Below are 23,712 nucleotides of genomic sequence, written 5' to 3'. Positions count from 1 at the left end.
CATAATTAAGAGAAGGGAGAAGGGCTGGTGCTTGTGCCCAGATAGATAGGAGAGAGATTTGGTTTGGCAGAAGGAAGCAGTCTTTCAAAAGTGAGTGTGAAATCAGTCCTGCTCTGGTGCAGTGTGATTAAAGGCTCTGTCATAGAATCATAGAATCAGAGAATATCAGGGTTGGAAGGGACCTCAGGAGGTCATCTAGTCCAACCCCCTGCTCAAAGCAGGACCAATCCCCAATCAAATCATCCCAGCCAAGGCTTTGTCAAGCCTGACCTTAAAAACTTCCAAGGAAGGAGATTCTACCACCTCCCTAGGTAACGCATTCTAGTGTTTCACCACCCTCCAAGTGAAAAAGTTTTTCTTAATATCCAACCTAAACCTCCCCCACTGCAACTTGAGACCATTACTCCTTGTCCTGTCCTCTTCTACCACTGAGAATAGTCTAGAACTCTGTCCTGCCTGGGAACTCACTGCCTGGCTCTTAAAAGGGCCCAACCATAGAGGTAGTAGTATGTGTGAGAGAAGCCACAGAAGGAAGTTAATTGGCATACCTGTATAGCTGTACATACTCAGTTGTTCACCTATTTATCAAAACAGAACAAAAATGTTTTTTAAAATGTATTCTGTTTATTTGATTCAATTGAAGTTGAACGGTCCTGCTTCTGGATCATTCTGGAAAAGTGAAACCTTTTGTTTAACATGTTATTACACAAAAATGAAACACTGAGAAATATTGTAGGAGATTTTCAGTTCCTAGTTTTCATAACTTGTCAAAAGGACATTATTATAATTTTAAAAGCTGTCCTGTTTCAAGAAGTGTGTTAAAAGTAGCTTTCAGGTAGTGCACCTGCTACCAAGTTTCCCCTACCTATTTTTGTGTTTTCACAACCACAGTTTTCTATTTCTACAAATTTCAGAGTGGCAGCCGTGTTAGTCTGTATCCACAAAAAGAACAGGAGGACTTGTGGCACCTTAGAGACTAACACATTTATTTGAGCATAGTACTCCTTTTCTTTTTATTTCTACAAAGTATGTCTCCTCTGTTGCTGTGTGTAATACCCACACAAACAGCAGGATAAACTGACCAATGAACTCTTATGAGGAAACAGTGAAACCGAGACTATGTCTGCACTCCCACTTTTGTTGGTATAACTTATGTCGCTCAAAGGTGTGAAAAAACACCTTGTTGAGCGACATGAGTTACACCAACAGAAGCGCCAGTGTGGTCAGTGCTATATCTGCGTCAGAGCATTTCCCACTGACAAAGCTACCGCTGCTTGTTGGGGGTGGTTTAATTATGTCAAGGGGAGAGCCTACTCCTATCTGCATAGAGCGACTACACAAGAGATCTTACAGCGGCGCAGCTGCATCAGTACGGCTGTGCTGCTGTAAGAGCTCTAGTGTAGACGTGCAAAAATATTTTTCTCTAATCTTTCAAGTATAGTAATCCTAAGTGTTACTTGTAAGAACAGTAACTACAGAAGGTTTTGAAAAAAGGTGTGGCTTTTAAATTGACAGGTTCACTTTTAAAATACAGCCCACATTATTCCACTGAACTGCATGATAGTTTTTTAAAATAATCTTTGATTCATTTCCAAAAAGTGATATAAAATATCTGATTAAAAAAGAGAATGTGGTGTTCGGACTGTTGTAATATTACTGTAACCTTGGTGCATTTTGACCTATAAAGAGATATGCATTGGCAGTACAGTATTTGGCCACGTTTACAGAGAACCTCCTCACAGAAACTGAAATCTAAACTCTTCATTCAGAATTTTAGAAAGCTGTAGTGACTCAAACTAAAGATGGGAAAAGTTAACGAGGAAGACAAGATGGTCTGCCAGTGAAGATAAACTTTAAAAGGCAGCAACTTCAGATCAAGACATGGCTTTGCTAGAAGCAAGTCTGCTGATCTTAGGAAGAACTCAGTTTCTATGAGTGTTCTGATCTAATTAGCTTGATGTTATACTGTGAGTGTTCATGAACTATCAGGGTTGAGTGATCTCAGGACTCAAGTTAACAGAAGCGGGATTTGCTATGGAACAGTGAGGAAAGGAGGTCTGTGACGCCTCGGGAAGGCGTAATAGAAGGAAATATTTACCTAATATATTAATATGAAGCCACAAAAACTGAGTCACTTCTGTAGGAGGATATAACTTTCTTATTTGACTATTAGTTAGCAGGAGATTGAAACAATGTAAGAGTTTCTGGGGAGGAGGATATTTATTGTGCAATGTACACAATATGACAGACTTCCCAATATTTGTTCTGTGTAGCTTACCTGTTTGGAAGTGACAAGTGACCTTTTGACAACAAGAGACTAATGGTGTGTAGGTGGGGGCAGAAAACATTCAGGGCCTGATCCCACAGCCCTTTAACTCCTTGTTAATTTTTCAGGCCCTTGGTAAGCATTTAATTAAATGTACATGCCTATTACAAGTTGACTCCTTTAAAGCACCCATGGCATAGGAGGCCAGGTACACTGTGTGCAGTGATGTGAATTCAAGTATCTTGTGGTAGATTTCTCCTTTTTTGACTTCTAGTGTTATGCCTTTATTTTTCTCCTCTGTGTCAGCACTTCTGCACCAAACTGAGCTGGCACCTTTCTCAGCTCTGTTCTACAGACATTCACTGAAGGTTTCCTGCCTCGGGATGCTCAGTCTTTACCTCTCCCCAGAGGCCACTCCTGCCTCCTTTATATCCAGATTGGGGTAACAAGAGTCTTCAGTGGATTTGACTAATACACTGAACCCTTTCCCAGCAGGCTCAACACCTGCTAACAAGGTGAGGGGTGTTAGGTAAACCCTACCAGCCTCTTACAAACTTGTGTGTGAAACTGGAAACTCAGATTTCCCTCACTGAGTTTCCTGTGGATGGCTTTCCCATGGAATGAAAAGAAGTTCAGCCCCTAAACCCAACAGAGACCCAAGATCTGACTTCTACATTGTCTTTGGAGCCTCTGGTCCACTCCTGTTCACTCCAGTCTCCACAGCAGTACAGCTCCAACGGAGAATGAAAGGAAAATGCCTGTCACCTTTTGCTCACCCTCATGGATCTGTGGAAGCCCACTGTGGAGATCCAGTTCCGCAGAATCCCATGGAATGGGGAGTAAGTGTTTCCTTGCCCCAGTCCAGAAGTTCATTGTGTTTTCATCCCCTGATCTATGAAGATCTCTGAACTGAATCCCTGTCAATGAGCTGATACTTAACTGATCTTCCTTTTCTGTTGAAGGGGAGGTTCAGAGTAGGAAAATGAGTGGTACAAAATTTGTCTTGTTTTGTGAAGCTTGTCATTTAAACTCATAAAATACTCCATTACAACATTACACCAATATAAGGAATAATCTGATCATTCTTTTTACTTTGTCTTGTTTGTGAAGCTTGAACATCTGTTTAAAAAAAAGATCAGATGTAATGCCAGTTTATTATATACAGGTACATTAAAATTAGGGGACTGCGTCCCGTACTTGCACGTGTGTGTCAGGGGAAATAGAACTGAGTATCTAGTAGTAGCTGAAGAGTGATAAGAATTATAATGTTTTAGAGCCTGATTCTGATCCCAAGCTGGTTTTACACTGGTGTAATTGCATTGACTGCAGTGGAATTACTCATAACTTACATCAATGCAAATGAGATCACAATCAGGGTTATAGTTACAAGCCTGATTTAGTGGCAGCCTGTCACTTACATAGTGTTTCTGCATTGCTGATAAAGGAGTTGATGCCTAATTTTTAGGAACTACTTTCTTCTGGTGGTCACATAATGTCTTTGTTAGTGTAGCCCTGGTATCTCCCAACCGTCCTCCCCATGATGGGGTTTTGGGATATGACTGTCACCCAGGAAGATAGTATTAACTTTGCACTTAATCTGATAATTTCAAAGCATTTTGCAGGCTTTTAATTACAGTTGAACCTCACAATGTGTTTGCATCATTATCTCCATTTTAAAGTCAGGTAAACTAAGGCTCAAAGGTGTTAAAACTTACATTTTTCACAAGTGTCCACAACTTTTGGATGCCTCAATTTTTGAATGCCTAACTTGAGACTTTTGGGGCCTGATATTCAACAAAACTGAGCATCCACAGCTCCCATTTTAAGTCAGGATAGCTCCACATCTCTGAAAATCAGACTTTGCATCACTCGAATTGGGCATCCAAAATTAGTGGATATTTTTGAAAATTTAGGCCTTCGTGACTTTCCTAAGGTTACACAGCAAGTCCGTGTCAGAGCCAGGAATAGAACCCAGGAGTCCTGACATTCAGCCCCTTGCTTTAATCATAGAATATCAGAGTTGGAAGGGACCTTAGGAGATCATCTAGTCCAACCCCCTGCTCAAAGCAGGACCAATCCCCAATTTTTTTTGCCCCAGATCCATATATGGCCCCCTCAAGGACTGAACTCACAACCCTGGGTTTAGCAGGCCAATACTCAAACCACTGGAGGAGGGATAGCTTAGTGGTTTGAGCATTGGCTTATTTAAACCCAGGGTTGTGAGTTCAATCCTTGAGGGGGCCATTTAGGGATCTGGGGCAAAAATTGGGGATTGGGGCTGGACTAGATGACCTCCTGAAGTCCCTTCCAGCCCTGATATTCTATGATTCCAATCACTAAACAACTATTTTCTTTGTGAAAGCACATATGCGCGTGCATTTACACACATACGATCTTAGATTATACCTATAATTGGAAGCATGTTTTTCCCAGCAAGGTACCTGTTATCTAAATGGTAATCTTTTGATCAGTTAGCACTTGTCCAAATTTCCACACTGGAATAGCATAGCATTCTATTGCATGTCTTTCATTATTTAAGCATGCAATTTTATGGCTGTACAGAAAAATACTAATCCTTGCTTTTTGTTGTTTCAGGAACTGTATTTCAAGAATCTTTCAAAACAAAAACAAATCATGGAGAAGAATGGGAACAACCGAAAACTTCGGGTTTGCGTTGCTACTTGCAACCGAGCTGATTATTCAAAATTAGCTCCTATTATGTTTGGCATTAAGGCGGAACCACAATTCTTTGAGCTTGATGTAGTGGTGCTTGGCTCCCATCTGATTGATGACTATGGGTAAGATGGAAACTTGCATCTCTGCCATTTTGTTAGTGGCAAATCCTTTTCAACTTGAGATCCTATATAAAGAATGGTACGTTAGTTATTTCTTAGAGAAGCAGGAAATGTTCATCCTTAGGACTGGATTTTGGGACCCACATATGTTCAACCAAGTATTGTTTCAGATCTGATACATTAGATCGTGTTATCTATTAACATTCAGTAAAGGGGAAAATGTCCTTGTTAGGCTGATCATTCCTCATAGACTCATAGACTTTAAGGTCAGAAGGGACCATTATGATCATCTAGTCTGACCTCCTGCACAACGCTCTTTCAAATCAATCATGTAATAATACCAAACTTAGTACTTACTTAGCGCCTCCTAACTGAGGATCTGAGTACTTTGGCCAGGTTTTTCCAAGGTGATTGAAAGTCCCTGGGAATTGAGCCCAACTCTCTCAGGCTACATCTACATTACAGCACTTACACCGGTGCCGGTGCCCCAATGTGGCTGCACCGCTGTAGAGCTTGTGGTGGTGACATTCTAAGCCGACAGGAGACAGGTCTCCCGTTGGCTTAATAACTCCTTCTTCCACGAGAGGCAGGAGAGCTTTTCCTGCCAGCGTAGCACTGTCCACACTGGTGCTTAGATTGGTGCAACTTATGTCACTCAGGGGTGTGGATTATTCACATCCCTGAGCGACAGAAGTTATAACGAAGTAACCTGCAGTGTAGACAAAGTCGTAGGGCTTGACTACACTTGCAGGTGTAGAGCGCTGGGAGTTAAACCAGCCTTTGGAGACTGCAGCAGGGAAAACACTGCCATGTGTTTACACTGTCAGCTGCAAGCGCACTTGCGTGGCCACCTTAGGAGCTCTTGCAACGCCACAAAGAGCAGTGCATTGTGGTAGCTATCCCAGAGTGCAAGTGGCTGCAGCGTGCTTTTCAAATGGGGGAAGGGGGGTGGAGTGTGACGTGTGTTGGGGGGGGGAGAGACTGTGTTTTGGGGGGCAGAGTGTCTGTCAGCATGCTGTCTTGTAAGTTCAAACAGCAGCAGACCCCCTTCCCCTCGTCTCTCACTCTCACACACTCACAGCAGCAGCATTCCACAGTAATGGTTGCTTTTTTCCAGAGCAGATAAGCAGCCAGCTGTCAGAAACAGAGCTTTGAAAGGGGATTTCCGCATGCCTACAGCTGAGTTCAAAACAATGACAAGAGTGGCCACTTCAGGGGATTATTATTATTTCTGGAAGCCAGTCACAGCGCAGCAATGCAACATGTGGTCCACACTGACACCTGGGCTTTTCAGCTGGGGTGCAGCAAGCTTTATGCTTCTCGTGGAGGTGGATTACCAGGGGTGCTACAGCTGCAGAGTCCAGGCGCTCTATGTGCCTTGCCATTGTGGATGGGTCGTGAGTTAGGGCGCCCAGGGCTGATTTAATGTGCTCTAACTTGCAAGTGTAGCCAAGCCCTTAGGTTGCTATGAAAATCCCAGCCTGAATAAATATAAATTAATTTAAATTACTCATCTTCCTAGAAGTGATTTGCCTTCTGTTGTAACAAGTGATAGTTATGGTTGCTGTAATATTGTTCTCTATCTTTTCCAGTTTATTCTGAGCATGTTGTATCCCTTTTATCAGTTTCTAAGCTAATAGAGCTAGAGCCATGCAAACACTCTTGAGTGCACATCAGTCCTAAATCCATTTTCAAAAGTTACTTAGGCATGATGGAGACTAAATTCCATCAACTTTCAGTCTGACATAGGCTCCCAGGTGCCTAAACCACATTTGAAAATAGGACTTTGGCTCCCAAGTCACTTAAGTACTTTGGAAATCTTTACCCAAAGTCTGTTAGAAAACAGTAATTTTGTCTGAGAAAGTTAACTTTGTCCAAACAGCCCACATCTATTTCTAATGGCAGTCCCATGTTCTTGTATTCATCTGGTGGCAGGAAGGGCTAATCCGATGGACTGGGCACACTGAGGAGTGAGAGGAGTCTGTAGGGTATATGGCCTTTCCTGCACAACCAATTAGGAAGGCTTCTTCCAAACAAAGACATTCTTGTAGATTGAAACACTAAAAACTAGGGCTGTCAAACGATTAAAAAAAATCACAATTCATTATGAAATTTAAAAAAAAGTTGTAATTAATCAGTTTTAATCGCACTGTTAAACAATAATAGAATACCAGTTTACATTTATTTTAAATATTTTTGCATGTTTTTCTACATTTTCAAATATACTGATTTCAGTTACAACACAGAATACAAAGTGTACAGTGTTCACTTTATATTATTTCTGATTACAAATATTTGCACTGTATAAAAGATAAACAAAAAATAGTATCTTTCAATTTACCTCATGCAAGTACTGTAGTGAAATCTCTATCATGAAAGTGCAACTTACAAATGTAGAATTTTTGTTTACATAACTGCTCTCAAAAACAAAACAATGTAAAACTATAAGTCAGAGCATGAGGGAGCATATGAATGTTTAGCACGTCTGGCATGTGAATACCTTGCAACACCGATTACAACAGTGCCATGTGAATGCCTGTTCTCACTTTCAGGTGACACTGTAAAAAAGCAGGCACCATTATCCCCCATAAATATAAACAAACTTTTTTGTCTCAGAGATTAGCTGAACAAGAAGAAGGACTTGTATGAAGTGAATTGAAAAATACTATTTCTTTTGTTTAATTTTTTTTATCTACTCCCAGGAAAGTCAGTGGACCTGTTTACACTCTCATTGAAATAAATGAGAGCCTTGCCTTTGATTTCAATGGGAGCATGATTGGGCCTGCTGTCTCTTGTGACTGAAGCAGCAGGCTGCCGCTGCAGAGTATGTCTCAAACAGATTCCCCTTCACAGGGTCACCATCATTCCTGCATTGCTCAAGGTGTAGGGGGACTTTGGGCATTGAACCATGAAAAAGACTGCAGCCACCACCATTGCTGCTGCTGATTGCTAGGTATCAGTGAGGAAGGCACTCACAGAATGTCCTAAAGCTATTGAATATGAGGATGCAGTGGTGAGCGGAGGGTAGTTGTAAACAGAGCCAAAAACATAATGCAGAGGAAGCTATTTAAAGTGAGGAGGTTGAAAGACAGTTTTTCGGGAATAGTATCAGCTCTGAACAAATCATGTAGGAGGTCACTGGCCAAGATTTATCCTGCATGCACTTGCAGTAAGAAGAATTTGGGAGTGGCAAGAGTGGCTCTTCGGAGCTCAACAGAAGAATGATTTCCTCCCCTGCTGAGGCTGAGCTCCTTGCCGTGCTTGTAACCGTTGCTCTGCCACCACTCTTGCCAGCCACAATTTTTAACTTGCAACATGCAAGTGGACAAGTGGATTCACCAAGCGTTAAATCTGACAAAATCCTACTGGGAAGTTTGCTCCTTTCCACTAAGGAGGGTGAATGGATCAGTTCTCTTAAGGAAAAGAATTAGAACCCTTTTGATTTCTCATCTCTCATTCCAACCAGAGAGTCTGGAACATTTATACGGTCAGGTATAATGAATATGGTATGCAAGTGCATCACTGTACACTTGTAATCAGAACAGCCGTCTTTTCTCCTATTCTCCTGCCTCTTGTCCTTCATTCCTATTATAGATTACAAGTGTGTTTGTGCAGGTGATAATGACTCCAACATATCAGAAATATTATGGCTTTCCCATTGTGGGTTTAAGCTGCTATTAGTACTTGTCATCTCAGCAGCATAAAATGAACCCTCTCTCTGTGGCATTGCTGCGCCTCCTGCGGCAACTATTCAAGGTCTTATAACGGTCTTCATTTGTTCCTGGACTTAGTTCACTTTCTGTTAGTTTTAATATAATTCCTAACATACTCTAGAAGGCTGAGGAACTGCTTGGTCAGGCAGTAAATTGGAATTATTATATCGATAGTAGTGGCTCTTCAGCTGAATAGCAATGGGAAAAATACGGTACAAGGGAGAAAAATGCAAACAGCCTTACAGCTGCTCCCCCTAGTGTATATACAATACTCAGGTCTGCATGCTAGCTATCACTGGTCCTGTTGCGTGGTAGCCCTCTGGAAGCCTTTCACATGTAATTTAAACTACAGAGATGTGATGGAGAAGTCTGCTAACTAAACTTCCTTTTAAGCCCCCCACACCCTCAAACTCTACTCTGTGGAAGAAGCTCAACCTTTTCCTCTGCTATCCAGCCTGTGTAACAACTTGGTAGAGTTGTGCTAACTAAATGTCTGGTGGTGAAGTTTAAAGTAAATAGCTTATGGTTAAAGAGTCTTTACTTTTTCTGGGCTTGTGATGTTTAATACCGGCTTTAAAATATGTGAAGTCTAGTAAGTATTTAAAAAAATAGATTCCTAGAAGTCCCATGTGCTTACAGCCTTTGTGTGACTCCTTTTTAAAAATCGGGTTTCTTGGATTACTTCTTTTTTTTTTTGTAATCTGTAAGGTGCTACTTTAATTGCATGCTGTAGAAAGCAGGTCACTGCTTTCAAACTAGGCTGCTTAAAGTTAGGCACCTAAATCAAAATGGACTGGTTTTCAGAGCTGCTAAGTAGCCACAGTTTCCACTGAGGTCAGCGGGAGCTGTGGGTGCTCAAGCACACTGCAAATCAGGCACATCTATGCTGCTGCACAAGCATAGCATCAAGTACTATCTTAGGCACCCTAGATGGAAAATGTTGGCCTCCGTGAACAAGGATCATTACAAATTTGAAAAGGTGTCTCCCACAGAGGGAGAGAATCTAGCTGCTTCCTCAGAGTTAGTTAATGGGCAAACTGGTAATGAAATGCTTGTGTGCCATTCTGCTGTCATAAGATACGTCAGCGTGAAAGCAAGCAGTATTGCAGTTTGAGCATTTATTTTCTTTCGCTCCTCTCTTCAGTAACACCTACCGTATGATTGAACAAGACGACTTTGACATTCACACGAGATTGCACACCATAGTGAGAGGCGAGGATGAGGCAGCCATGGTGGAGTCGGTAGGCCTTGCATTAGTAAAGCTACCAGATGTCCTCAACCGTCTGAAACCTGACATAGTGATCGTTCATGGGGACAGATTTGATGCTCTGGCACTGGCCACATCTGCAGCTTTGATGAATATTCGGATTCTTCATATTGAAGGCGGGGAAGTCAGTGGGACCATAGATGACTCAATCAGACATGCCATAACCAAACTGGCTCATTTCCATGTGTGTTGCACAAGAAGTGCAGAGCAGCATTTGATATCCATGTGCGAAGATCATGATCGCATCCTCTTGGCTGGCTGTCCATCATATGACAAGCTTCTCTCCTCCAAAAATAAAGACTATATGAGTATTATACGTATGTGGATAGGTGTGTATTGCACTTCTGTTCAAAGTTCATAAGATTTCTGTAGCAGGCAGACATGCGTTTTTGTTGGCATTCCCATGAAGATGAGATAGGATTTTATGAAGGGTACAAGCACATTTTGACAGTGCTATTCTATCCTCTGTCTCCCACCATAGAAAAGCATACAGACCCAGTAAACACAGACGTAACTGAAAACCTTAGTATGCTGGTTTTCATAGAATGCTATTCCCTATGTCTTTTCCCCTGCTCTTTTTAAAGCAAAATGCCCATATGCTCTGCCTTTCACACTTTAAGGAAATGTGCATATTATTTTGAGAACAAAAGCTCTTGGTAAATCAAAGGGAGGAAAAACAACATAAAACTTTCAAATGTTGTTATACTACAATAGTCTGTTTCCAGGGCAAGATTAATAACATGGCCAATTGGTCTGTAGCCTGGAAGACTCAGAAATAGGAGCCCCAACCTCACATATTATTTAACATAATTACATCCCATCAAATATCAGATGTAATGCTTAAATATTCAGGAGCCCCTTCCTCTCTAGAGACCCAAATGTCACATTTTGACTGTGTTGGTTTCTTCAAGAAACTCCTTCATTTCTACAATTTCCATTCTCGTATTTGTAGTCAGAAGAAAGTAACCCTACATGACCAAAAAAAGAGATTGTCTTTAACATCTAAAACCCTATTGCTGAGTCAAAAAACAAGAGTCAAATTTGCTGAGTTCTTTGTTAAAAAATAAATTAGAACTCAGAGCTATTTCTTTGATACACAGAGGTTCAGAATCTTGTTCATATCCTTTATAACCAGACATCAGGGAGCAGGTCTGACCTAATAATGTTAGAGATTGTGCATGGAGCTAATTTGAAGAAAATCAAGGGAATTTACATGCTGTACATTGTATCCTGCGCAGTACAATACAGTAGCATGATCTGTTTCAGAGACTTGTGTTGTATGTCATCCATTTACTTTCAGATCATTCCATAAAAATCAGCATATCTTGTTGGTGTTTGACAGGAAAAATTCTTCAGCCCCTGTCAATTGGGAACTGGGTTCTTGTTAGTTCAATAGTTTAGTCATTTTCAGAATAAAGTAAAGTGAACCTGCTCCTCTTTATAACAAGTGAAGTAAAGTATTTATGGTAGTCACTCTCTCATTTCTTTTAAGCAAATGGTGAAAAATCCATCCCTTGAGGCCCAGAAGACTATCAGGAAACCTGAATAGACAAATGGATTGAAAGGAATACATGATCACAATGAAAATCTCTGCCTGTTTGTTGTTGTGCCACAGCCTCAGGGTCAAATTCTGCTCTCATTCACAATAGTGTAAATCCAGAATACATTAATTGGCTTCAACTGAGTTAATCCAGTTTTATGCTGGTGTAACTAGGGGCCTCGGTCTGCGCTCAAAGTATTCTTGTAAAGTTTTAGGATCCAGTATTGCAGTTGACCCTGTGCTGGGGCCTTAGACAATAACAATTGTTCTGAGTCTTACAGTGATAAACTTCAAACCCGTATTCTCCTGTCGCTCCCTTATGTTCTCGTGTAGTATTGGAACTCATTGTACTAGAAATCAGATTTTGCTGTCTAGGACTTCAGGAGGTTTTTGTTTCAAAGGCTTCAGAATCATTCTCCCACCACAACCACCATGCTGCTAATAAAACAGTCTCTTTTGGGCTCCCTTTAAACAGGTGAAGATGTAAAACCTAGAGATTACATAGTCGCTCTGCAGCACCCTGTGACCACAGATATTAAACATTCCATAAAGATGTTTGAACTAACGTTGGATGCACTCATCTCCTTTAACAAAAGGACACTAGTTCTGTTCCCAAATATTGATGCAGGTGAGTGAAACAGGTACTTTTTATACATAGTTTGGTTTTTGTTTTTGTTTTAAACTGGTGAAGAATTGCCCTCCAGGTTTACAGAACTCTCCATGGAGTCACTTCACCCTGTGTCTGACTCCTAGACCTCTTAATCCACCTGCATCCATCCTTGTTCACTGCAGCCCTCCCATCTGACTTCCTCTTTCCTCTCTGCATCTTCACTTGTGCTACTTCATCTACCCATATGGAGGTAGCTTAGTGATGTAGGTATAACGTTTGAACTCACTGGAACCATGTGCTGAATGCAGGATCACCTTCACCCTTCAATCTTCTGAGGAAGATAAAGGGAAAGCATTGCAATTTTGGGGGACAGACAAGCTATTCTGCTCACCCACGGGCTCTAAAATGCTTAAAAATATAATAGTAATGAAGTGTTTCCACATTGGATCTCAGACTCACAGCTGAAACCCTATGCTCAATGACACAGCTGTGAAGAGTCCTGTGGAGGGCTGGTGAGCAAAGAGTGGTTGGGAACATGTACACAGAACGGGTGGGGGCAGTCCTAGGAATACCAGCCTTGCTGCTTTCGCAGTACTTCTGTGTTAACACCAATGACAGCTATAACATGTAATTACAGTGTATACAGTAGCCCCTTCAGTAGCCACAGTGAAAATTCAACTATCGGTTAACATTTTGTTCTCAATTGTTGGCTTTTTCTACAGGAAGCAAAGAGATGGTTCGGGTGATGAGGAAGAAGGGCATTGAGCATCATCCCAATTTTCGAGCAGTAAAGCATGTTCCATTTGAGCAATTCATCCAGTTAGTGGCACATGCTGGCTGTGTGATTGGTAACAGCAGCTGTGGTGTTCGAGAGGTGGGAGCGTTTGGAACCCCTGTCATCAATCTGGGAACACGTCAAATAGGAAGAGAAACAGGTATGTGTTTGCTGCTAAGTTCTCTGCTGAATTAACTTCCTGGGTGTTGGGTACGGTCATGTGGTTGCATCATTACAGAAGGTTAAGTCCGAGTTTAACAAGCATGTCAATTTTATTTTTAATGGACATTATCACAGCAGGGCAATTTTGACCTATCTAATAACTTCATTGATCTGTTCCTTCTGTCCTGATTATTTTTGTAGAAAAGCTTTTTATGTATAGTCCAACTAAAATAAATATATGAAGTGGCTTCCACCTGCCAGAATAAACCACTGCACGTTTTCTTTATGGGTGCCCGTACATGTGACAGGCATAAAACTATGCACTCTGGTATGATCCTGAAATTTTAATATACACGTACACCACAACCAGCAATAGGTATAAAAAGCAAATGTATAGTTTTTCTTCACAATCACACAGGTGCCTCAGATAAGACATAAACAACAGTTTACCCTCCTGTTCTCTCTGTTGTTCTTATATGTGGGAATTACACTGGAGTTAATAAGAATTCTGTTCTCTGAGTGCTTTGCAGGCAGAATACTCTACCGTGACAATTTTGCTATTGACTTCAGTGGGAGCAGGTCCTAACAGAGCAATGTCAGCGTAGCATCTGCATGTACGAAGATGACACATATAGAAGTAGGGGCACTGTGTGCATGTAGGTCATGTTCCTTTTGAGTAGGTGTGAGGTCTTAACACATTTTGCCAGGACACACAAGTAATTGCTTGTCCATTTCAAATTCTGTTCTCTTCCGCCCCAGCCCCCCTCCTCCAATTGTTTATCAAGTAGCTGGCATGCACTAGAATGACATTGCATTTTTGATTATCTAGGTGAAAATGTTCTTCATGTTCGTGATGCTGACACACAGGACAAAATACTACAAGCTTTGCATCTCCAGTTTGGAAAACAGTATCCTTGGTAAGTATATATATCCACCCACTGCACTTCAGGGGACCAGAGATAAGTCCCTTAGTACTGGGGTGGAGAATAGACTTCACCATATTTATCCAAGGTTAGCTCACCACTCTAGGAAGAAATAATCATCTTAGATATCTTACTACATACAAAGGAAAGCAGTCTACGAATCTTGGAATCGTACAGCGTTGGCAGCTGGGAACTCATACAGCAAAGCTCTGCTGCAAATGGCTTGATATCTAGGATTCAGTATCAACATATAGAATACTTTACAAAAAAAACAAATAATGCTGTAACCTTATGGAACATGGTTAAATGAGAGCCCAGGGGAAAAAATGATGGTAATTGCACACTTGTGCTACCTGTAGCTGGATAACGCTCAACCCATTCCTGATTGTTAAATCCAACACATCCTGTGGCACACTCACAGAGACTTGAAATGCATTATTGTCATGGCAGATAACGTTATAGTTATTAATAACCTTTGAGATGTGAAATATTGTGGCCTTCTATTTTATAAGTGCTTTACAGACTTGCTGTTTTGCTTACACTATAATTAGTGCTTTTTTATATTACAGCTCAAAAATATACGGGGATGGTAATGCTGTTCCAAGAATTCTGAAGTTCCTCAAATCTATCGACCTCAAAAAGCCACTGCAGAAGAAGTTCTGCTTTCCTCCTGTAAAGGAGAACATCTCACAAGATATTGACCATATCCTAGAAACCCAGAGTGCCTTGGCTGTGGATCTAGGCGGAACAAATCTCCGGGTAGCGATAGTCAGTATGAAAGTAAGTATTATACCATGCTTTTATACATGTCTATAGACACCACTGTATTCTATGGGAAAGCACTGCACTGGGGATAATGCAATGCCGCCCTGTCCCAGAGTGAGATCCCACGTGAGCTGATGAAGTGTGCCTGCTGCTGTGTTCCTTTATGGACTGTGCAGCTGGCCAGGTCTGCCGGCCAATGTGGAGCAAGGCAAAGCCATGATCCCACTGGCTTCTTCTGTCTGAGGAGTGATGCGCTCGCAGGGGAATAGACAGGGAGCAGTTCCTGCACTTCCCTGAGCACAGGGACTGCAGTTCAGCTTGTGCCTTTATATAGCCCACACACAAGGGGAGAGACTCCTGGTGCCATTTTCCTCACTTCCCACACCACCCCGTCATATGCCTTTGTAATGGACATGCAGAATATCTGAAAAAAAGAAACTAGACTCTAAGGATAATTCACTGAAGAGGAATGGATGGCTCAGGTCATGTGATAGGGAGTTTTTCACCTCTGTCAACAGTGAAAACACAGCTAGGCCAAAAGTTGTTACTTTCTGATGGCTGTTGGATCAACAGTAGGTGATAGTTCTCCATCTGATACGTGAGAACAGGAGCCCGGCACTCTAAACCATCATCAGAATAGAAGGTAATTGGCACCCAGGCTGGAATTCTCGGAGAAACCCAGGACTGCGTAAGCCTGAAGACTAACCTACCCCTTTCTCTCCTAAAAATGATTGCTGCAGAACAGGTTAGGGCATGTTGTGGGGCAGTATGGGGAAACGTGCACCATCACAGCCTGCATGGTAGATGTTCTGTGAATAAAATACTTCAGTCTCCAGGGCTGTCAGCCCATCATCTTTCACCACCAAAGAATTCATGGAGCGTAGAACATTTTTCTTTGGCCTAGAGTTGAACAGCTTATACACAGCTAGCTCATTTAAGTGACGTTTCCCAGAGTGGGTGGAATGCCTCTGGGGCTGGCATGAAGAACTAGCCAGGGAAGCACAAATAGGCCTCTCAGTTGTTTCCCAGAAACTTTAGCATTAATTAAAAAAAAAAAAAAAAAAAAAATCTTCTGATTGTGAAGAAAACCTTGAAAATGTGATCCAGGCATAACTGATGAAGAGATGTTGGCAAAAAGCCTGAAACAAGAGCTCGGAAGTGTTAACTTCCTCATTCAATTGACTGGGTACAACTCAGGTACCAATAATGATCCTTTAAATTTGGTCACCATTGTTAATGATTTCACCACTCAAAGCATCTAACACAGGCGAGAGTGTGTTATAGTGCGAAGATCTACACAGTCTACTCTGATCTACTGTAAGGGTATGTCTAAGCTAAGGAGACCACACTAGCGTAGCTAGGTCCCTGTAGCTACAGCGGCATAACCCTATCCTGTGGATGCAGCCTACACAGACAGAATGAGTTTTTCCATTAGTGTCGGAACACCACCTCCCTGAGCGATGGTGGCTACGTCGACGTAGCACATTTACCCTGGGGTTAGGTTGGCATCACTACAGTGTTCAGGAGTCTGTGGTTTGGTTTGGGGGTTTTTCGCACACCTGGCAGATGTAGCTATGTCGATCTAGCCCTAAATGTAGACCAGGCCTGAGTGACACCCTGTTTTTGAGTATGCATTTAACAACATATGGCAGAGCTGAAGGTGCAGTTGGTTTAATTTCCCTGAAGGGTGGGACTCAGTTGCTGAAAGTTTGGAAACCATTGCTTTCAAAGAGCTTTCAAGATCTTCTGGCAAAACCAGAACAAAGAGATTACCTCTAAAAACTGTCTCTAGTTACTTTTTTTATTTGTTCCTGAAAAAACAAAAACTGGTGGAGGAAACTAAATGAAGATAAAACACCATCTTTGATCTAATGCTGACATTTGAGTGCAAACCAGCACTCAAATGTCAGGAAATTCCCAAAGCTGAAGTTGCTTTGGTAACATTAAGCCAGTCACATGGTATATATACAGCATGGTCTATTCCTTTTTCCCTTGTAAACCACAGTGTAACATTCTGTTACCAGAAAATACACAGGATGTGCTTTGTGACAGAGATAACATCACCAGGGCATACATTCACTTTTGAAATGTATTCACTTCTTAGTGGTTGATCTTGCAAGCTTACCATTACATTAATTTTCTTTTTTCCCCCTGCACCCACACATAATGAATGCTTTCATTGTTTTAGGAGTGTTAAGTTATAAAAATCCTCCCCTCCTTCATCCCCCACACACACACGTCAGAGATTACATTACTGCAAAAAATGTTTCAAAGACTGATATTCAGAGTCAGCATTGCTGTATAAGAAACAATATTTATAACGAATGCCCTTTATAAGACCAATCCCTGCATCTGAATTCCAAGTATGTGTCTACTTAAGTTTCCTGTTGCCAGTAAAATAGCAATATTTATGACACCAAACAAACTTTTGTTTTATCATATTTAAAACTAAAAAACACTTCCTTTTTAATCCAGCCATTGATCGTAAAGCTATTTGAGTTGTCCCTTCCTCCCTTTCAATGCTGGGACAGAGCGAAACCAGATTGCACATGGGTGCAAGGGGCCTGCCCACACAGATAATCTTGCAGGGTCAGGGCCTAAGACTTGTATCTTTTTTTTCTCCCCAGTTGGAGGTAGAGCTGTGGCCCTTTGAAAATATAAAATTGTTTTTAAAGCTGATGGGTCTGTAGTCTAAACAGAAGAGAAGTCATTCATTTTGCAGGGCATTTATATAAGTGGACAAGCCTGACTGTTTTTCCCTCTTAGGGTGAAATAGTGAAGAAATATACCCAGCTCAATCCTAAAACCTATGAGGACAGAATAGAATTGATTCTCAAGATGTGTATGGAGGCTGCATCAGAAGCTGTAAATCTGAACTGTAGAATTTTGGGAGTGGGTAAGTTAATGAATATTGAATTTTTCTTCCAAGACTTTAAACACTAAATGAGATTGTTCCAGTTGTGTTAAAAATTTGATCCCTCGCATTTTCACAGCTTTTATATTGATAGTTTTATTCCTTTATTTAGTGAGTATGATAAGGGATGCTTTTTAAATGCATGTGAAAATGGGGGGCTGAAAACACAGCCTAGAGTCAGCTCTCTCTGAGTAGGAACTGTGAAAGCTATCCACAAAGCTATGCCAATGCACCTCAGTCCCAGCCTACAACACCACAGTATTTCCAGAACTAGTCATTTCATAAGAAGAACTTTTCATTCATGCTGATTTCTGTGGCTTTTGATTCTAGGGCCATGATTCTGAACAGCACTGCCTGGCTGGTGTTGCTGAGGAGATACAGCCCTCAGGGTGGTGGGTGGCAAAGGTTGTTTTTTAACCTACCTTGACACGGGGGGCCCAGCACCAGAATTTGAAGAGCATAAGTTAGAGCAGCCCCTGAAACTGCCATCACTGACAGACACTTCCTACAGTTGCTTGTGGCGAATAACTTGGGTGCCAAGCCCCTTGACTCACCAGAGCAGCATAAAGAGGCCAAAACAAAGTCCTGAAGTGATGCTTATGTCCGTAGAGTTGGAAGGCAAAATAGCTTTTCATTTGCTATTTCAATTTCACTGTAGCAGAAACCCATTTTAAATTATTTTGTTTATACTGTAACTGATCCAAGCTTTATTCCTCTTAATGACTCATTAAAAGCTTTGTTCTGAAACATTTATTTTAGTGGAAAGGATTCTGTTTAACCAGAATATTAGAACCTCATTCCATTTTGGCCAAAGACAAGTTTTGCTCTAAAATTGAAATGCTGATTTAAATCACATGGTATAAAAATATTACTGTCAACTCTTGAAAATTCGTATTTGCCATAATGAGCCTGGAAAAACTTCAATGGTGAGTACAAAAAAGCAAAAGAAGCAATGTACACGTGTGTGATCCAAATCCCTGAACTGAAGGATTACAAAAAGGCAATTTATAAATTCTTTATTGCCAGAGAGAACTTTTTTGAGAAAATTCTATCTTAAATTATTATGCTACTACATTAAATAACAGGTTTTAGAGTAGCAGCCGTGTTAGTCTCGAAAGCTTATGCTCAAATAAATTTGTTAGTCTCTAAGGTGCCACAAGTCCTCCTTTTCTTTTTACATTAAATAACAGAATCTTTCAGAATAATGTCAGTGAACAAAAGGTCCTGTTTGACATCCGATATTTCACTTGGACTAAAAGTTTTCTGTACTTTTTCAGCAGGACAAACAGAGACCAGGAGTAAATGGGTCCAGCACCTCTGCAAGTCTCCTGGCCAAATTCAGCAGTGACTTAAACAGTGGCAAACTTCGGACGTTGAGTGTAAGGTAGTCAGATATTAGGTGTTAGTGACCAAATGGTGCGATTTGCATTGGTGTGGCATTCAGTGGGTGTGCAAGAGGCATGTAACTTACATGCTGAAAGGGAGGAGAGATGTTAGAAATAACATCTTATAAAAGGGTTAATTTCTCCAGTGCTGTGCGCCTTGTCACTATGCACACCTGTGCAGTTTGTGTGTCACCTGCTACCAGATCAGAGTGGTATTGTACATCCACTTCATTCAGGTGCAAATGATGACCCAAGGTGCAGGGCAGTGGAAAATCAGACCCAAAGACTGTGGGCCTGATTCTTCTCTTCCACTTGTGTTTGGCTCTGTGTGCCTGAGGGGCTGTTTTATTTTATCTCCTCCTGTTAGTTGCATTTCCTGTTACATTTCCCTTTCCTCCTCCTTGTGCAAGTTGTATTCATTTTTGCACAACTACTGAATATTAACCCAGTGCAAGCTGCACTGTGTACACCTATTTTTTTGTGATGAGACTTGCACAGCTGCTTATGTCACTGCTGAATTGGACCCAGAATCATAGTTGTAATGCTGAATTTAGTTGACTTGTCGTGGCTTTTTGTCACTTTTTTTATAGTTATTGGACTGATTTTTCAGAGGTGCTCAACAATCAAACCACATGTTAATTTGTGGAATTTGTAATTCTGGTCTGTGGATTTCTGGACGATACCATTTTTGGAGTGTTCTAATTAATCAAAATCAAATGAACCCTTATAATAATAGAAAGCTGTCCTTTCCCCTTTAATCCTACAACTCTCAGTAGAGGGACTGTTGCAAAGGGTAGTGTGGACCCTGGTGGAAGTGAGCGCTCCAGTGTTTAACAAAATCTTTGGATCTATTTAAACAAACCTGTTGGGCCTGATTCTGATGTAACTCCATTGGTTTCTCTGGGTCACTCCTGACTTACATTGGTGAGAAATCAAAATCAGGCCCACTAAACTTTTAACTGGCGATTTAAATAATATCTACCAAAGACCCTATTGTCCTTGCACAAATTAACTATCATAGTGAGTTATCTTTGCTCAATATCTGACTAATGACTTTCTGCTGAACATTACTTTCCTGTACAATGCATGAATTTATACCCGTGACTTAACTCTTTAATCCTTTTATCCAGTAGTTCCTGCTAGTATTCAGCTGTGCACCAGTGTTAGGTTCATGATCCAGTACTTTGTAAAGTATCAGAGTGAACAGTGGGAGCTTTATTCCATTAGGAAGATTTTTTTTTTTTAAATCTCCATTTTCCAGTAAGATGTCAGATGTTGAAATCCAGATGCTATGATCTATAGAAGTAAAAATGCAAATTTAAGTAATTTTAGAGGTCTCTGTCTTAATTATAATTATCCTGTCCATCCAAAATCTGTACAATGTACAGGTAAGGGGTGTGAAATAAGAGGAATAATTTAAAAAAAATTAAGCCTCAAGCACTTCTAAAATAATTTTTCTCTAACATGTGGCATATTCCAAACCCATGATTAGTGGTATAAATGTTTATTTGCACTCGTTAAGGCTGACCTGTATAACTCATTCTTGTCATTGCCACTCATGAGGAATGCAGCTATTCCAAACTCATGCTGGTAACACCTTTATATCATGCCACACCATCATGTGTTCTCTGTATAAAAGCAGTGACCAAAATGTTTATACTTGGGTATCTTAAGCTAGGCACCCTAGCATTTATTTAGACACCTCAGGAAGTGGTCCCACTTTTAGAGGTGCTTTGCACTCACGTTCCACTGACTTCAGGAGTTTTCATCTGATGATAACCATTGTCTTCTCAATATAAACTTGACTAATAATTCTTTACTTTGTGTATTGTTCTCCAGGACAAGTCCCATTCAGACGCTTACTTTGATACTTTATTATCCAAGTTCCACTGTTTCTCTTTCATTCATCCTAAATGTTTATTTAAGTGTTGCCAATTTCAGCAGATTTTACTGATCATAGAATCATAGGACTGGAAGGGACCTCAAGAGGTTATGTAGTCCAGTCCCCTGCATTCATGGCAGGACTAAGTATTATCTAGACCACCCCTGACAGGGGTTTGTCAAACCTGCTCTTAAAAGTCTCCTATGATGGAGATACCACAACCTCCCTAGGGAATTTATTCCAGTGCTTAACCACCCTGACAGTTAGGAAGTTTTTCCTTATGTCCACCCTAAAACATCTTTGCTGCAATTTAAACCCATTATTTCTGGTCCTATCCTCAGAGGTTAAGGAGAACAATTTTTCTCCCTCCTCCTTGTAACAGCCTTTTATATTCTTGAAAACTGTTATCACGTCCTCTCTGTCTTCTTGTCTCCAGACTAAACAAAACTAATTTTTTCAGTCTTACCTCATAGGTCATGTTTTCTAGACTTCTAATAATTTTTTTTGCTCTTCTCTGGATTTTCTCCAGTTTGTCCACATCTTTCCTGAAATGTAGTGGCCAGAACTGGACTTAATACTCCAGTTGAGGCCTAATCAGCGCAGAGTAGAGTAAAATAATTTTTTCTCATTTCTTGCGTACAACACTCTCGATAATACATCCCAAAACGATGTTTGCTTTTTTTTTTTGCAGTAGTTTTATACTCTTGACTCATATTTAGCTTGTGATCCACTATGACCCCCAGATTGCTTTCTGCAGTACTCCTTCCTAGGCAGTCATTTCCAATTTTGTATATGTGCAACTGATTGTTCCTTCCTGGATGGAGTACTTTGCATTTGTCCTTATTGAATTTCATCCTATTGACTTCAGACCAGTTCTCCAGTTTGTCCACATCATTTTAAATTTTAATCCTATAGTCCAAAGTACTTGCAATCCCTCCCAGTTTGGTATCGTCCGTACACTTTATAAGTGTATTCTCTATGCCATTATCTAAATCATTGATGAAGATATTGAACAGAACCAGAACTGATCCTTACAGGACCCCACTTGTTATGTCCTTCCAGCTTGACTGTGAACCACTAATAACTACTCTCTGGGAATGGTTTTTCCAACCAGTTTTGCACCCACCTTATAGTAGCTCCATCTAGGTTGTATTTCTCTAGTTTGTTTATGAGAAGCTCATGTGAGACTGTATCAGAAGTCTTACTAAAGTCAAGATATACCATAGCTACCACTTCTCCCCTATCCACAAGGCTTGTTATCCTGTCAAAGAAAGCTATCAGGTTGGTTTGACACGATTTGTTCTTGACAAATCCATGCTGACTGTTGCTTATCACCATATTATCTTCTAGGTGTTTGCAAATTGATTGCTTAATTATTTGCTTCATTATCTTTGTGGGTACTGAAGTTAATCTGACTGATCTGTAATTCCCCGGGTTGTCCTTATTTCCCTCTTTATAGATTGGCATTCTGTTTGCCCTTTTCCGGTCCTCTGGAATCTCTCCTGTCTTCCATGACTTTTCGAAGATAATTGCTAATGGCTCAGATACCTCCACAGTCACCTCCTTCAATATTCAAGGAGGTATTTCATCAGGCCCTGGTGACTTGAAGACATCTAACTTGTCTAAGGCTTTGTCTACATTACCACTTTTGTCGGTAAAACTTCTGTCAGGATTGTGAAAAAACCACACCCCTGACTCATATAAGTTTCACCAGCACAAGTGCTGGTGTGGACAGTGCTATGTCGGCAGGAGAGGCTTTCCTGCCGACGTAGCTAGCACCGCTCGTTGGGGGTGATTTAATTATGCTGGCAGGAGAGCTCTCACACGGGAGACCTTGACAGAGGCCTAGCTGTAGCGATAAAGCGGTGCTGCTGCAAGGTCCGTAATATACACATAGCCTAAATAATTTTTAACTTGTTCTTTCCCTATTTTAGTCTCTGATCCTACCTCATTTTCACTGGCATTCACTACGTTAGATGTCCAGTCGCTACTAACCTTTCTGGTGAAAACAAAAAAAATCATTTAGCACTTCTGCCATTTCCACATTTTCTATTATTGTTTCTCCCCATCATTGAGTAAAGAGTCTTCCCTGTCCTTGGTCTTCCTCTTGCTTCTCATGTATTTGTAGAATGTTTTCTTATTACCCTTATGTCTCTAGCTAGTTGAATCTTGTTTTGTGCCTTGGCCTTTCTAATTTTGTCTCTGCATACTTGTATTATTTGTTGATATTCATCCTTTGTAATTTGACCTCGGTTCCACTTTTTGTAGGACTCTCTTTAGTTTCAGATTATTGATGATCTCCTGGTTAAGCCAGGGCGGTCTCTTGCCATACTGCCTATCTTTCCTTCGCAGTGGGATAGTTTCCTCGTGTGCCCTTAATAACATCTCTTTGAAAAACTGCCAACTCTCTTGAATTGTTTTTCCCCCTAGACATGCTTCCGATGGGATCTTACCTACCAACTCCCTGAGTTTGCTAAAGTCTACCTTCTTGAAATCCATTATCTTTATTTTGCTGTTTTCCCTCCTACCATTCGTTAGAATCATGAACTCTTCCATTTCGTAGTCTTTCACCTAAGCTGCCTTCCACTTTCAAATTCTCAGCCATTTCCTTCCTGTTTGTCAAAATTAAATCTAGAACAGCCTCTCCCCTAGTAGCTTTCTCCACCTTCTGAAATAAAAAATTGTCTACAATACATTCCAAGAACTTGTTGGATA

At 40.8% G+C, this 23,712-nt stretch overlaps 1 protein-coding gene across 6 annotated transcripts in view; it reads left to right on the top strand.

Annotated features, from left to right (window-relative positions):
* The window catches only part of GNE (glucosamine (UDP-N-acetyl)-2-epimerase/N-acetylmannosamine kinase), a 59,456-nt gene that overhangs the window by 18,641 nt on the left and 17,103 nt on the right, over positions 1-23,712 (top strand). For 4 of the 6 annotated variants that reach the window (XM_074953583.1, XM_074953584.1, XM_074953586.1 and 1 more), the window contains 7 exons: positions 4,862-5,064; positions 9,919-10,370; positions 12,057-12,209; positions 12,914-13,126; positions 13,958-14,045; positions 14,621-14,831; positions 17,583-17,712. In XM_074953583.1, the coding sequence (XP_074809684.1) occupies positions 4,862-5,064; positions 9,919-10,370; positions 12,057-12,209; positions 12,914-13,126; positions 13,958-14,045; positions 14,621-14,831; positions 17,583-17,712 (1,450 nt within the window). Of the gene's footprint in view, positions 1-2,585; positions 2,782-3,085; positions 3,106-4,861; positions 5,065-9,918; positions 10,371-12,056; positions 12,210-12,913; positions 13,127-13,957; positions 14,046-14,620; positions 14,832-17,582; positions 17,713-23,712 lie in introns of those variants that run through there. The other 2 variants (XM_074953587.1, XM_074953582.1) reach the window with 2 other exon arrangements.

Source organism: Natator depressus, chromosome 5 (genome assembly GCF_965152275.1).
Source record: "Natator depressus isolate rNatDep1 chromosome 5, rNatDep2.hap1, whole genome shotgun sequence".
NCBI classification, from domain to species: Eukaryota; Metazoa; Chordata; order Testudines; family Cheloniidae; genus Natator; species Natator depressus.
The sequence above is the reverse complement of the archived record's forward strand: the minus strand, read 5'-3'. Positions and strand labels throughout refer to the sequence as shown.